The following is a 14,208-nucleotide window of genomic DNA, read 5'->3' on the forward strand; positions in this document are numbered from 1 at the left end:
GGGGGAGGTGTTGGTGTTGCTGCTGCAGTTGGAGAGCCCTTTGCCTTCCCCTTTCCCTGCCCCATCCACCCCCAGGATCGATATTGTTGCTGGCACATTGCTGAGGTGCAGGAACCAACCTGTCACTCTTTTGGGCCGTTTAAAATCTGCCCCATCCCCACATGGAGCCGGGTAGCAAGAGCTCAGGGCACGGGTGCCACCCCAGGGCTGGTGCTGAGCCAGGCAGGTGGGTTCAGCCTTCAGCTCAGTGCCCTGCATGGGACAAGCTGGGGGTGTTGGTGGCAGAGATGTGACGGGACACGTCCTGGGGCACATCCCCAAGCAGCTGCTGGACTTTAGGACAACCACAGCCTGTGCCAGCACCCCATAGCCCAGCCCGGGTGCCCCCAGGCAGGAGCTCACGGGCCGTTGTTTGTGGTTCTGCCCGGAGACCTGAGGACATCGTTTCACAGTTTCCTCTTTCCGTTTTATGTTGCATTTCCTGTGGTGGAAAACGCTGCCAGGGACAGCCCTGGGCAGGGACAGTGGGGACACGGGACAGTTTACTTTTGGTTTGCTTCTTGAAAACCTGTTGCAAAGCTCTGGCTGAAGGAGCTTAATTGCTGGAAGGGCTGGAAAGGGAAGGGGGATTGGAGGGAGGAATTGAAAATGGTGATTAGAAGTTATGGGGTTGGGTTTAAAAGCCTTTTTTCATTGCAAGTAAGGGGGGAAGAGGACAAGGTGCCTTGTTTGGGTTGCTGGGCTAAGGAGGATGTGAGTGCTGAGCTGTGGCTCTCAAATCACTCAGTTTGGGTAGGTGAGAGCCTGGGACATCTGCCACACTCCCTTCCAAAAATGTTGCCCTGGAGGTTAATCCAGTAGGTAAGAGGAGGGAGTTTCCCAAGGGGATGGAAGAGCAGCCAGCATCCCCCGGGTCCCGGGGCTGCAGTGTCCCCCGGCCAAGCGGGCACATGGCTGTGGTTTGCTCTGCCCAGGGAGCCCTAAAACTGCCGAGGTGCTTGTGCCCAGGAGGGAGGAAGAGCTGAGGGTGACACTCGTGTCCCCAGCACTTGTCACTGCCGACGGTTGGAACCGCAGAGCCGCCCAGTCCAGGCTGTGCCACCTCCTGACCCTGAACCCTGCGGGCACTTTGGGGCACTTTGGGGCACTCTAGTCCCCCCACACAGACTCTCTGGCCTCTGACCTCCAGGACTGCTGCCAGCCTGTGTCTCCCAGAGTCCCCACTGTCACTGGCAGAGCCAGCCTTTGCCTGGGACACCGGTGCAAACCACCCCCAGCACATTGCTGGACTCCTGCCCCTTCCCTCCCCTCCTTTCCCTGGGTTTGAACCCGAGCCAAGGCCAGTCACTGTGTTCAGTGTCTGCACAAGGTGGCACTGACCACCCTGCCCTGGGTGACCCCCTGACCACCCTGCCCTGGGTGTCCCCCTGACCACCTTGCCCTGGATGACCCCCTGACCACCCTGCCCTGGGTGACCCCCTGACCACCCTGGGTTGGGGCAGTGGGAAGAGGCAGCTGATCCCTGGTAGGGCTGTGGGTACCACTCTGCACCCCTGGGAATTCACCCCTTCCCTCTCCTGCTGCTCCAAGGGGTCTGCAGGGGGGCACAAATACCAGCAGTGGGAGCTTCACTCCAACACCTGAGTGATGCTGCAGGGAGGAGGGGGCACTTTAAGGAGCTGGCACGGCAGGAATGGTGCTCAGCCCTGGGCAGGATGAAGCCCGGCTGGTGCCAGGGTATGAAAGGGGCGAGGAGGCAACACCCAGGGTTTGGAGCTGGGAAAGGGGGCAGAGCAGGGCCCTGGTGGGGGCTGTGGCTGCTCAGGGAGCCGGTGGCTGAGCACCAAGCCTTGGGCAGGGGGTTGAGTTGGGGCTCTGCAGGCTGTGACTGCTCTGTTTTGTTGTTCCAGGGGGCAACATCTGCACCACCCGTGGGGTGAACTCCTGCAAGCAGTGCCTGGCTGTGAGCCCCCTCTGTGCCTGGTGCTCTGCCGAGGTAAGAAATGGGAGGGCTGAGCTGGGGGGGCTGAGCTGGGCTGAAGCTCATCCCTGAGCAGGACCAGGGGTGTGTAGGAAGGGACGAGCCTTTGGGCTGTGGGATTAGTCCCAGGCTCCATCTCCACCAGTTCCCATCATGTCTAAACACATCCCCCTGGCTCAGACCTGCACTTCACTCCTGCCCTGCTCCCAAAATCTGCCCCTTAAGCATGTGCTGGTGGGAGCTGCCTCAAGCTGGCTGGGAAATGATGCTGCTTCCACTGGGAAATCACTTTGCCTTTCAAATAACGTGCATGTAAAAGCTCAGTTTACTTTTGGTTTGCTTCTTGAAAACCTGTTGTAAAGCTCTGGCTGAAGGAGCTTAATTGCTGGAAGGGCTGGAAAGGGAAGGGGGATTGGAGGGAGGAATTGAAAATGGTGATTAGAAGTTATGGGGTTGGGTTTAAAAGCCTTTTTTCATTGCAAGTAAGGAGGGAAGAGGACAAGGTGCCTTGTTTGGGTTGCTGGGCGAAGGAGGATGTGAGTGCTGAGCTGTGGCTCTCAAATCACTCACTTTGGGTTGGTGAGAGCCTGGGAGATCTGCCACACTCCCCTCCAAAAATGCTGCCCTGGAGGTTAATCCATTAGGTAAGAGGAGGGAGTTTCCCAAGGGGATGGAAGAGCAGCTCCAGGGCAGAGCCAAGGGAGGTGAGGCTGGGATGGGGAGAGGTGATGAAACCTTCAGGGCATCCAGCCGGGGTGGATCCCCCTCTGGCAAGGCTTTCCTTGCTTTCTGCTTCCTCCAGCTGAGGCTGTGCCCGTGGTGTCCAGGAGAAGACCTGGGAAAAAGTGATCCAAGCTGGAAAAGGCTGTTGGATCATGCCTGTGTGGTCAATGCCTTGGGGTCAGTGTGTGTCTGGAGGGGATGGCTGTGCTTGCTGTGCCCATCAGATAGGGCTGGACCTCGGGTGTGGTGTGAATAAAGATGTTTGTGCCCCTCTTATCTCCCTCGGGGAGTGTCTGAAATGTGCCGGGTGATAAAGGGCCTGGCTTCCCTCTGGATCCCCTGTCCAAGGGGGAATGCTGGCTGGGCTGGGCTGGGCTGGGCTGGGCTGGGCTGGGCTCCCTCCTTCCCGGCTGCTGACTGGGCAGGGCTGATGTCTTAACGCTGCAGCGGGGGCTGTGATGGAGCTTTTTTTTTCCTCCAGATCAGCAAAGGTTTCCAAAAAAGGAAATATTTCCAGTGCTGCTGCGAGCTGTGCTCGTGGACAGACGTGACAGCAGCGAGGGAGCCGTCCCACTGCCAGAGCCGGCCCCCGGAGAGCCGGGAGTGCAGCTCAGCTCAGCAACTCTGCCCCAACATCTGGACCACATTGTCCTAATTTAGCAAATGAGGGTTTTTGCTGCGGGTTTGTTTAATTTCCCTGGGGTGGGGGAGGTCTCTGATACTGCACAGCCCCCCTTTTTTTTAAAGGGACAGTGCCTTTAGTTGTGCTCCTGCTCCTGCTGCAGCCCTTTCCCACTCACTGGGGTGATGAGTTATTGCTGCTCCATCCTGGGCTGGGATGAGAGAAGGATTTCATTGTGGTTTCTTGTGATTACTGCCCTCCCCCCCCCCCCCCCCCCCCCCCCGAGCGCTGATGCAGAGGGGAGTTGAGTTTTATTTATTTTTTGGAAACCTTGACCACTCTTCCCAACAAATAGATGCTCTCATCCACTCACTTTTGCTTTTGGAAAAAGCCAGCCAAGCTGTAACACTGACACGTTGGAGATTATTGTGACAGATCTTCCAGCACGTCACCCTCCCAAAATGTCACCCATTCTGGTTCCCTTGGAGGAAAGGTGGAGGCAAGGCTGGACCAGGGGTGGATTTCAGAGAAGCTGCTGGAAGATTTTAGCTTAATTTGGGGAGGTATCTGTGCTCTGAGCCCTCCCAGGAGCTCTCCTGCAGAGAAGCTGATGCTGCATGTGGTTGTGTCAGAGCTGAGAATGGAGATCCCTTGAGGATGTGGGAGTTTCCACAGCCTCCCACCCTGGGAAGGCAGGGATGGAGCTGGCTCTGGCAGTGCCCTGCCTGACCCTGCCCTCACTTAATGGCTCTGGAGGCAGAAATTGGGATAAAATCACCAGGTTTCCCATCCTGAGTTAAATCCTCCCTCCCTGCAGCGGGACAGAGGGCAGGTGGGGCTGGGGAGCATCTCTGGGAAGGGCTGTGGGAAGGCTGGGATGGAGGGCTGGGAACACATCCCCCCACATTTCTGCCCTAAGGAGCTGATGCCATCAGGGCTGTGCTGATGGAGAAGAAGGATTTATCACAGGTGAAGTCCTTGCATTATGTGTTTGTCACCAGCAGGCCTTGGCTGCCCCAGGTTGTTCCCACCTGGGGCTGTGCCCAAAGTGCTGAGTCAGCAAGGTGGCAGAGACTGGGGTCAAAAGTAGACTGGGAGCTGCCAGAGCCTCATAGCCAAATACCCCTTGGATGGCACAGGAATGTTTTCCTTCACCTTTTGCAGTGGTTTTGTTGCTGGGGAGGCTCCTGTGAGTCCTGAGCCAACCTCAGTATCCAGGGCTCCAAGGAAAGGAGAAGGATGCAGTCCTGGGGTTAAACAGCTTCTCCATGGGAATCTCACAGCAGGAATGGTGCTGCTAATCCCACAAGATGCCACGTGGCCTTTGAGGTCCTGGGAACTCCCTGGGATCTCCAGGTATCCCCCAGTGCCATGGATAAACCCCACCTGCCCAGCCTGCTTTTCACCCACACATTTTTCCAGCAATTTCCCTTCCTGGGACAGGAATGTACGTGATGATTGATGGGATCTGGAGTGAACCAGCCACCTCTTCCCACAGCAGGAGCCCCGTGGGGTGAGCCTGTGGGGTGGGTGGGTGCAAGGGAGCTAATTTGGAGGGATGACTCGTCCTCCTCCCCGTCAGCAGCGATCCAGTGGGATCGGGAGGCTGTGGGGGAGGAACACGCCTGCTGATGTATTCCTTGGCTGTCCCTGCTTCCAGAGGGCCATGGGCCAGCCAGGGCCTCCTGACACCATTGCATTCTTTTTCTTGTTTGCAAATTCATCCCTGGGTTCAATCAACTTGAACCCAGGGCAGAGGATATCCTGGATGGGAACCTCTCCAGCACCGTGAGACTCAGAACTGGGATCCAGCATCCCTGGACCAGCCCCACAAGGACTTGTGCCACCTCCCTTTGCTGCAGGGAGAGGCTGTGCTGGTCCTCTGCTGTAGGACTCCGATGTAGAAAGGCTTGGGCTGTGGGAGACAGATGGAAAATCCCTCTGGGGAGGAGGGTGGACACTGCCTGAGCAGGAACATGTCACAGCAGATCCCGGCAGTGATGGGGGGAGAGAAATTCTTCCCATATTTGTCTCCATGAGAAACTGAAGGGACGTGAACCCTTCTGAATGTGTGGTGATAAGGGCAGGGAGCCGGGGGCTTTCTAGGAAAGGAGGGACAGGGCTGGAGCCCGCAGTGACTCCACACTTTGTGCTTCCTGCCCCTGACGGGCCCTTGACGGCTTCTCCCACACCCCGGTGCCTGTTCACTCTTTCACTCCTTTTTTGGTGCTCCTTTCCCGGTCAGCTCCATCCGGCAGGAAGCTGGGGAGCTGGAGATAAGCCTGATCCACTCCTGGGCAAGAACTGAGCACTGCTCCCTGCACTGGGCTCACCCACAGAGGGCCCATTCCTTGCTCACGGCAGGATTCCTGAGGGCACGTGTGGAGAAAATGGAGGGAAAAGGTGATTTGTCTTTTGCCAAAGCAACAAGTAATTTAAAAAAGTCCCAGCCTGCCCCTGTTCACATCCCACCACACCCTCCTCCAGCCATCCCACAGAGACAGGCTTTCCTTTCAGCTCTGCCAGAACCCAAACGTGAGGCTCCAGCTGCCAGGAGCCAGGAGGGGGTTGGCAGGGCTGTGTTATCCATCACTCCTTGGCAGGGGTTGCTGAGCTCCTGCTTTGGGTCCTGGCAGGACGTGCTGATCTCAAATCCCCTCTGTCTGCCACCTCCCTTGAGCACAGACCGTGAGCCCCAAAACCCCTCCGGTCCTGGTCTGGCATGAGGTGTGATAAAGCTCTCCAGGGAAAAGGGGGGTGGTTTTCCTTCTCCCAGCTGTGGGGAGCTGGTTCCTGACCGTGTCCCTCTCCCCCAGGTCTGGGCACAGTCATCCCCTCGCTGTGACCTCCGTGCCAACCTGCTGCACAACGGCTGCGGGCAGGAGCACATCGAGTCCCCCAGCAGCAGTGTCACCATCCTGGAGGACAGACCCCTCAGCAACAAGGGCTCAGGGGGGGCCACCACCACCCAGATGAGCCCTCAGAGAATTCGGCTGAACCTGCGGCCGGGTAAGAGCCCCCAGGCTGCTGTGGGAAGGGGGGGATGCAGTGGGAATAACCCAAAGGGCTCAGGCAGTGACAGAGCCACGGCTCCGCCTCGCCGGCCAAGGGGGTCTTGTGGGGGCAAGGCCAGGCTGGGGCTGCACTGAACCCTCCAGAACATCCCTGGTGGGCAGCCTGCAAGCTGCTTGCTGCGTTCAGTCTCTTGCCTCAAGCCTGATGTGCCCAAGGGGCAGGACTGGATGTGACTTCAACAAAAAGCCGTTTGGATCCGAGGCGCTGCCGCTGCGCTCGGAATTCCTGGGTGGAAGTCGGCTCGTGTCTAACGAGCAGCTGGCAGGGCTGGGCTGCCAAGAGGTCCTGTAATTTCCCTGGCTCCCTTCAGCCAGGCAGGCTGGAGCCAATTAACTGCTCTGGTCCTCTGCCAGCAGCCAGGAGTTTCGAGGATGCCAAGCAGGAGGCAAAGCTAACGGGCGTCACTCGCCCGAGCTCACAGAACCGGTTCGGGGAATGTCGCTGGTAAAGTCAGAACGGCCAAAGCGACATAGATATCAGACCTAGCCCAGGTGTAAGGTGATCAGGAAGCTGTTTATTGCTCTCAATTGCTCTTTTATACTCTTTGTACACTATTGTGCCACAACACAATTGGTCAAAAGTCTCAAGCATAAAACACAGTACATACATTGGTAATCCAGAAGACACTGCACACACTCTCATTGGTGACACTGAAGACACTGTGCACGCTGTCATTGGTGATATTATGCACATTTTGATTGGTGACCTTTGGTCTGGGCTGCATTACGTTTGTTCCATCCGGCATTACAGTAAATATTTCCTTAGAGTTGTTTACATTCCTCATCACTAATTGCCAGGCTGCTGCCAGGTTCTCTGTCAACCCCGATAGGGGAACATGGAGCGAGCGGTGCCATCGCCTGCTCTGCCCCAGACATCCCCTCACGGGTCACTCTGCCAGTCTCAGCAGGAACAATTTTGGTTCCTTGTGCTCATTAAAGCCCTGGGGTTGGATGTCAGTGGCTGATAGCACGTGGCACATCCCTGGGCCTGGCCAGGAGGATTCCTGACCCATCTGAACGACAGAAATGTCCCCACTGTGTGGGGACATGGAGCTGCTCAGTGGCCCTTGTTCTATTTAAGTCTAAAGGTATTTGGCAGGAGGGGGGTGGGTGTGTTGCTCGGGAGAGTAAATCCCTGTAAATTCCTGTTTCCTGGGAGAAAACCCAGCTTGATACCATCTCTGCCCAACCAAGAGGGTTTGGAATGAGTCATCGGCCTTGACTCCTGAACCAAGACCAGATCATGAAGGATACAAGCAGGACAAGTCACAGCTCATGTCCCACAACCTGAGTGTGCTCATGGCTTCAGCTCAACAAGGACAAACAGCTGCTATCTGAGCAGAAAGATGGGACCTCTGGCTCTGTTTGGGGTCCCAGCACAGCTGGAGGGGGGATGGAGCTCTTTGGGCTCTCGTAGTTTTTGAAACTTCCTCCATCCTGAAAGAACATGATGTATGGGTTTACATGGAAATGTGAAAACAGCAACAATTTAAGCTCAACTAAAGCTTTTTTCCCTCAATGTTTGAGGTGTTCAGACAAGGCTGCAGCTGTGCCCTGGCTTACCTTTCAAAGAAGCCGTTTCAAGGACCAGAAGAAAGAACCTTTGTCTCTTAAAAAGGCTGAAAGAAAAGGTCAACTCAAGGCATTTTCAGCTTCTTTTTTTTTTTTAAGTGCCAAAGTCATCAAAATTGGCCTGATCCCCAGAAGGATCTGTCTGAGGAAGGTTTTGTTTCAATGGAAAATGTTGCACCAAAAATTTCCCAGTAGGAGCTGGGAGGAGCCAAGGGGAGAGGGATGGGGGAGGCCTCGGGAGATGCTCAGAGTCCCTGGGAGCTCAGAAAAGCAGCCTTGCAGTCCCCTTGTGGTCCCTGCCAGACCTGCTGTGCTGGGGGGTCAGCCCTGGGCAGGAGGATCTGCTCACATCCTGGTACTGAGAGGTTTGGAGAACAGGAGCCATGGAATGCAGACACATCTGTCATAGAATCCTAAAACGGTTTTGGTTGGAAAGGACCTTAAAGCTCATCTCATTCCACCCCCTGCCATGGGCAGGGACACCTTCCACTGGACCAGGTTGCTCCAAGCCCCGTCCAACCAGGCCTTGGACACTTCCAAGGGTGCACAGAACATCTCCTGTGCGAGCACCTGACTAAGGGCTTTGCCCCTCTGTGTCTGTCTAAGGGTGATGTTCTCCTCCCAGCAGCTTTTAACCATCCCCTGGGTTCCTGCTGACCCTGCAGGGTGACTTTCTCCCTAATCCTGTGGCGAGCCCCCCCTGCTCCTCCCAGGAGAGGAGCTCTCACTCTGCTGCCCCGTCACATTCCAGACGACTCCCAGGTCTTCCGTGTCCAAGTGCGTCAGGTGGAAGACTACCCTGTGGACATCTACTACCTGATGGACCTGTCCAACTCCATGAAGGACGACCTGAGGAACATCCAGAACCTGGGCACGAAGCTGGCCAGCGAGATGCGCAAGCTCACCAGCAACCTCCGCATCGGCTTCGGGGCCTTCGTGGACAAGCCCATCTCCCCCTACATGTACATCTCTCCTCCAGAAGCCGTGGAGAACCCTTGCTATGAGTGAGTCCCGGGTTGAGGGAGTCTCGGGAGGGCCAGAAGTTGATGAGACATCACTGGAATGTGGCTGGAAATCCATCCCAGTGCCTGATTCCGGGCAGGGTTCAGACCTTGCTGCACAGGGTGTTCTGCTGGCCCAGGGAGGAGGAGCAGGTCTAAACTGGAACTGTCATTGTCACTGGGAAGTCCTTAAGGGAGCAATTTTACACCAGTTTTTTATGAGAAATGTTGAGGCTCGAAGCAAATGACTCCTAAAAATCCCAGCAGGTCTGAGGCTGGGAGCTGCCCTGAGCCCAGCACCTCTAGGTTGATTTTTTAGAAGGTCCTTCACCGGCCTCTGGATGTGCCCTCTCCAGCACATCCTGGACAGGACCGTGGGACACGGGATGGCTGCAGGGCAGGGATGGGAGCTGGCAGAGCCCTGTGACTGTTGTCCCCCCCCAGGATCGGTGAGACCTGCCTGCCCATGTTCGGGTACAAGCACGTGCTGTCGCTCACGGACGAGGTGACCCGGTTCAACGAGGAGGTGCGGAAGCAAAGCGTGTCCCGGAACCGCGACGCGCCCGAGGGCGGCTTCGATGCCATCATCCAGGCCACCGTGTGTGAGGTGAGGGGCAAGAAGGCCTGGCTGGGGCTGGGGCAGGGTCACCAGCGTGGGCAGAGACCACCCAACCCCTCTAGGACAGGATCATGAGCCTTGTTGAGCTGCTGTGCCACTCGGCTCTGGAGAGGGTGAGCATTCAACCAGGGCATTTCCAGCCCAGTAGTCAAGGCAAGGGAAGAGCAGGACCTTCAGTGGTCCTGGTAGGAGAGAGGAGCAGAGGAGGTGATTGGGAATGGATGATGATCCCATGTCAGCTCTGCAGTGACCAGCCCAAAAGGGACAACAGCTCCTGTGCCTGCACCTTGATTTTGCTGGAGGGGTTGTATTACATCAGTCATTAAACACCTTGATTAACACTGGCAAATTAATCACAGAATCACAAAATATGCTACTTGGGAGGGACCCACAAGGATCATCCAGTCCAACTCCTGGCCCTGCAAAGATTCCCCTACAATTCCACCCTGTCCTTCAGAGCACTGTCCAAACCCTCCTGGAGCTCTGGCAGCCCTGGTGCTGTGCCCACTGCCCTGGGGAGCCTGGGCAGTGCCAACCACCCTCTGGGGGAAGAACCTTTCCCTGAGATCCAACCTGACCCTGCCCTGACACAGCTCCAGCCCTTCCCTGGGTGCTGTCCCTGGTCCCAACAGAGCAGAGCTCAGTCCCTGCCCCTCCCCAGGAATTGGAACTGCAGTGAGGTCTCCCCTCAGTCTCCTCTGCCCCAGCTGAACACACCAAGTGCCCTCAGTGTCCTCACACGGCTTCAAATCAAGGCCCTTCCCCATCTTCGTTGCCCTCCTTTGGACACTCTCTAATAGCTTGATATCTTCCTTAATAAAACCCATCTTTCACCTGTACAAGCAGCCCCTGCCCCCTGCCAGCCCCCACATGCCCACAGCACTTCCCTGGGGGAGCAACTCCCTGCATTCCTTCTGCCGTTGGTTGGTCCTCATGGCCAAGTCACGCCCCGGGGTGGCACAAAGGCAGCAGTGGGGCCCTGGCACAGGGTGCTGCCACATAACTGGGAGCTCCTTTCACCCCAGGAGAAGATTGGCTGGAGGAATGATGCTTCCCACCTGCTCGTCTTCACCACGGACGCCAAGACCCACATCGCCCTGGACGGGCGGCTGGCCGGCATCGTGCAGCCCAACGATGCCCAGTGCCACATTGGCAAGGATAATTTCTACTCTGCCAGCACCACACTGGTAAATCCTGGCCCAGGCGTGGGGTTGTGGAGCCCAGAGCTCCTGTTGGGTCCCCATGGGATGGGAAAGGTGGTCCAGCCAGGGCTGGAGAGCCGGGTGGTGGAGGTACATGTCCCTAGGGAATAACCTCTCCTCTCCCCCAGGATTATCCCTCTCTGGGCCTGATGACTGAGAAACTCTCACAGAAGAACATCAACTTGATCTTTGCTGTGACAGATACAGTTGTTGGCCTCTACCAGGTACCAGCTGCTGTGCAGACACATTTTGGGGGGCTGGAGGGTCCCCAGGAGCCAGCCATGGGTGGCTGGAGATGGCTTGGTGGTCTCCTGTCCCACTGAAGCTCCCTGGGAAGCTCCTGTGTGCCTGGGTGGGGTTTGACCCAGCCATGACACAGTCACCCATCACAAACAGACCTCGTTTGTGGTATTTCTACAGAACTACAGTGAGCTGATCCCAGGCACAACCGTGGGCACCTTGTCCAGAGACTCCAGCAACGTCCTGCAGCTCATCGTGGACTCCTATGGGGTAAGTGTGTGATGTGTTGGCCCCACAGGAGCTCTCTGCCTCCCAAAATAGCCCCTGCTTCACACTGCAAACAGCCTTCACAGATTTGGCAGCTCCCCCAGCCCCGAGCACCCTCCCTGGCCCAGCTGTGAGCATCTGTCTCCACCCATGTGTGCAGGGAAGGGAGATCACTGTGTTCACTGCCTGCCCCGTCCCGTCCTCAAAGGCATTCGAGGGAATGACGTAGGGAATGATGTAGCCGAGCCTTGAGAGAGACTTGGAGCACTTGGCTCCTGTCCTGTGGTGCTGGGGGGGACCCTCCCTGGGACTGAGCCCTCCCCAGTGCTGTGTCCTCATCACTGCTCTCTCCTTGCCTAGAAAATCCGCTCCAAGGTGGAGCTGGAGGTGCGGGACCTCCCCGAAGAGCTGTCCCTGGCCTTCAACGCCACCTGCCTCAACGACGAGGTCATCCCTGGCCTCAAGTCCTGCGTGGGGCTCAAGATCGGGGACACGGTGAGGATCCTCTCCATGGGCTTGGCCTTCCTCCCCCTCTACAAAGCAGTGCTGCCAGATTGTCTGATGCTCTGCACCAACACTGCCTGCTTGTCCCACCACCTCCCCGGTGACACGGGCCCTGGAATCTCGGCAGTGGAGAGAGAGGGTCCAGTGGGGTGGGTGCAAGCAGGAAAATGTTTGGAACCTCCTGGATGCCAACCCTGAGGTCCTGTACCTCAGCCCAGGCTGCTGCCCACAGTGCATGGGATCCTGGAATTGTTCAGATTCTAAAAGACCTCTAAGATTGAGTCCAGCCACTAACCCAGCAGTGCCAGGTCCACTAAACCATGTCCCTGAGCACATCTACACATTTCTTGCACACTTCCAAGGACAGTGACTCCACCACTTCCCTGGGCAGCCTGTTCCGATGCTTGACCAATCTTTCAGTGAACAATTTTTGTTAATATCCAATCTAAAAATTTGCCTGGTTATTGTAGCAGAGCAGGTGCCCTGGCTCAAACCGTGCTGGGACAGCTTTGATAAGCCCAAAGAGACCTGGTAGACCCTATTTGTGAGCTCCTCGATGTGATAAACAAAGTCTCAAGTTTCTATAAGTTTTTGAATGAGAGTTTATTATATGGTAAAAGCAAGCAGCTGGCTGGGTGACAGAAATGGGGACCAGTTTCCCAAATCTGCACGCCTACTACAGGGTACATTTAGTATTTATCTTAGCTACTTCATGCATATTAATTATATTATATACATATACATATACATTCTACAGGTTTTTGCTAAGTATTTAATATATGGGTTTTCTTACAGCTAAAGCTAAAAGGGTTATCTCTACAACCAGTCATAATTCATGCATTCTTGGATGAACAGGCACCTAAAAGACCGTATTTTATTTTTAGGACAGTAGGGAGGTTTAGGGCCCCTTGACCTTGTAAGGGTCTGTTTTATTTCTTTATGGGGGTGTAATTAAGTTTTGCAATCCGTTTGTTTTATTTTGATGTAATCACCCATTTGTTTCACCAATCACAATTATTAATTTATCACATCAAGCTTGGGCACGGTCTGGAGCAGGTACCCCAACACCTGTATTGTACCTGTCAGTACCGTGCTGGGACAGCTTTGATGAGCCCAAAGTGAGCTGGTAGACCCTATTTCTGAGCTCCTCAAGCTTAGAATCATAGAATCATAGAATCGATTGGGTTGGAAAAGACCTCTGAGATCATCAAGTCCAACCCGTGGTCCAAATCCAGTCCATTTACTAGATCATGGCACTCAGTGCCACATCCAATCTGCGTTTAAAAGTCTCCAGGGATGGTGAATCCGCCACCTCTCTGGGCAGCCCATTCCAACGCCTGATTATTCTCTCTGTAAAGAATTTTCTCCTGATATCCAACTTAAATTTCCCCTGGCGGAGCTTAAGCCCGTGCCCCCTTGTCCTATTGCTGAGTGCCTGAAATGCTTGAGCATGGCCTGGAGCAGGTACCCCAACACCTGTATTGTACCTGTCAGTACCGTGCTGGGACAGCTTTGATGAGCCCAAAGTGAGCTGGTGGGTCCCAATTCTGAGCTCTTCAAGCTTGAGCATGGCCTGGAGCAGGTACCCCAACCCCGGTGGCACTGACACCCAGCCACGCCCCTCTGCCCTCCAGGTGAGCTTCAGCATCGAGGCCAAGGTGCGGGGCTGCCCCCAGGAGCGGCAGAAATCCTTCACCATCAAACCCGTGGGCTTCAAGGACAGCCTGAGCGTGGAGGTGAACTTCGACTGCGACTGCTCCTGCGAGAGCCGCGCCGAGCCCCGCAGCCCGTCCTGCAGCCGCGGCAACGGCAGCCTGGAGTGCGGGGTGTGCCGCTGCAACGCGGGGCGCCTGGGCTCGCACTGCGAGTGCTCGGAGGAGGAGTACAACCCCTCGCAGCAGGACAACTGCAGCCCCCGGCCGGGCCAGCCGCTGTGCAGCCAGCGCGGGGAGTGCATCTGCGGGCAGTGCGTGTGCCACAGCAGCGACTTCGGCAAGGTCAGCGGCAAGTACTGCGAGTGCGACGACTTCTCCTGCGTCCGCTTCAAGGGCCACATGTGCTCGGGTGAGTGCCGGCACCGGCGGGCTGGGAGGGACCCGCTGCCGCGGGGTTTGATAAATGTTACACGAAGTTTATTTAAAAAGCCCCGCCGTCGAGGCGCAGAAAGGACTCCCTGGCTTTCTAAACCCCTTCTCACAGAGGAGTCTGGATCCAGCTGCACCCAGTCTTAGCTCGGATTATGGCAATGGTTTAAATTTAAGGAATTGCAGAGGTGTCACCGAGCTGCTTTTGTCCACCAGGTTTTAATGGCTGGCAAAATGAGACTATTTATATAAAATGAATTCATTATTATTATTTATTATTCATTATATATTATATATTATATATTATATATTATATATT

At 55.8% G+C, this 14,208-nt stretch overlaps 1 protein-coding gene across 1 annotated transcript in view; it reads left to right on the forward strand.

Moving 5' to 3' along the window:
• LOC113957370 (integrin beta-3-like) overlaps positions 1-14,036 on the forward strand; it is a 17,718-nt gene extending 3,682 nt beyond the window's left edge. Inside the window, exons 2-10 of the mRNA XM_027664797.1 lie at positions 1,911-1,996; positions 6,143-6,335; positions 8,724-8,976; positions 9,418-9,580; positions 10,618-10,779; positions 10,923-11,018; positions 11,215-11,304; positions 11,662-11,796; positions 13,440-14,036. Coding sequence (XP_027520598.1) covers positions 1,911-1,996; positions 6,143-6,335; positions 8,724-8,976; positions 9,418-9,580; positions 10,618-10,779; positions 10,923-11,018; positions 11,215-11,304; positions 11,662-11,796; positions 13,440-14,036 — 1,775 coding nt within the window. The remainder of the gene's footprint in view (positions 1-1,910; positions 1,997-6,142; positions 6,336-8,723; positions 8,977-9,417; positions 9,581-10,617; positions 10,780-10,922; positions 11,019-11,214; positions 11,305-11,661; positions 11,797-13,439) is intronic.
• The last annotated feature ends 172 nt before the right edge of the window (positions 14,037-14,208 follow it).

The sequence above is a fragment of the Corapipo altera genome, unplaced genomic scaffold, assembly GCF_003945725.1.
Source record: "Corapipo altera isolate COAL_440 unplaced genomic scaffold, ASM394572v1 142, whole genome shotgun sequence".
In the NCBI taxonomy this organism is placed as follows: domain Eukaryota; kingdom Metazoa; phylum Chordata; class Aves; order Passeriformes; family Pipridae; genus Corapipo; species Corapipo altera.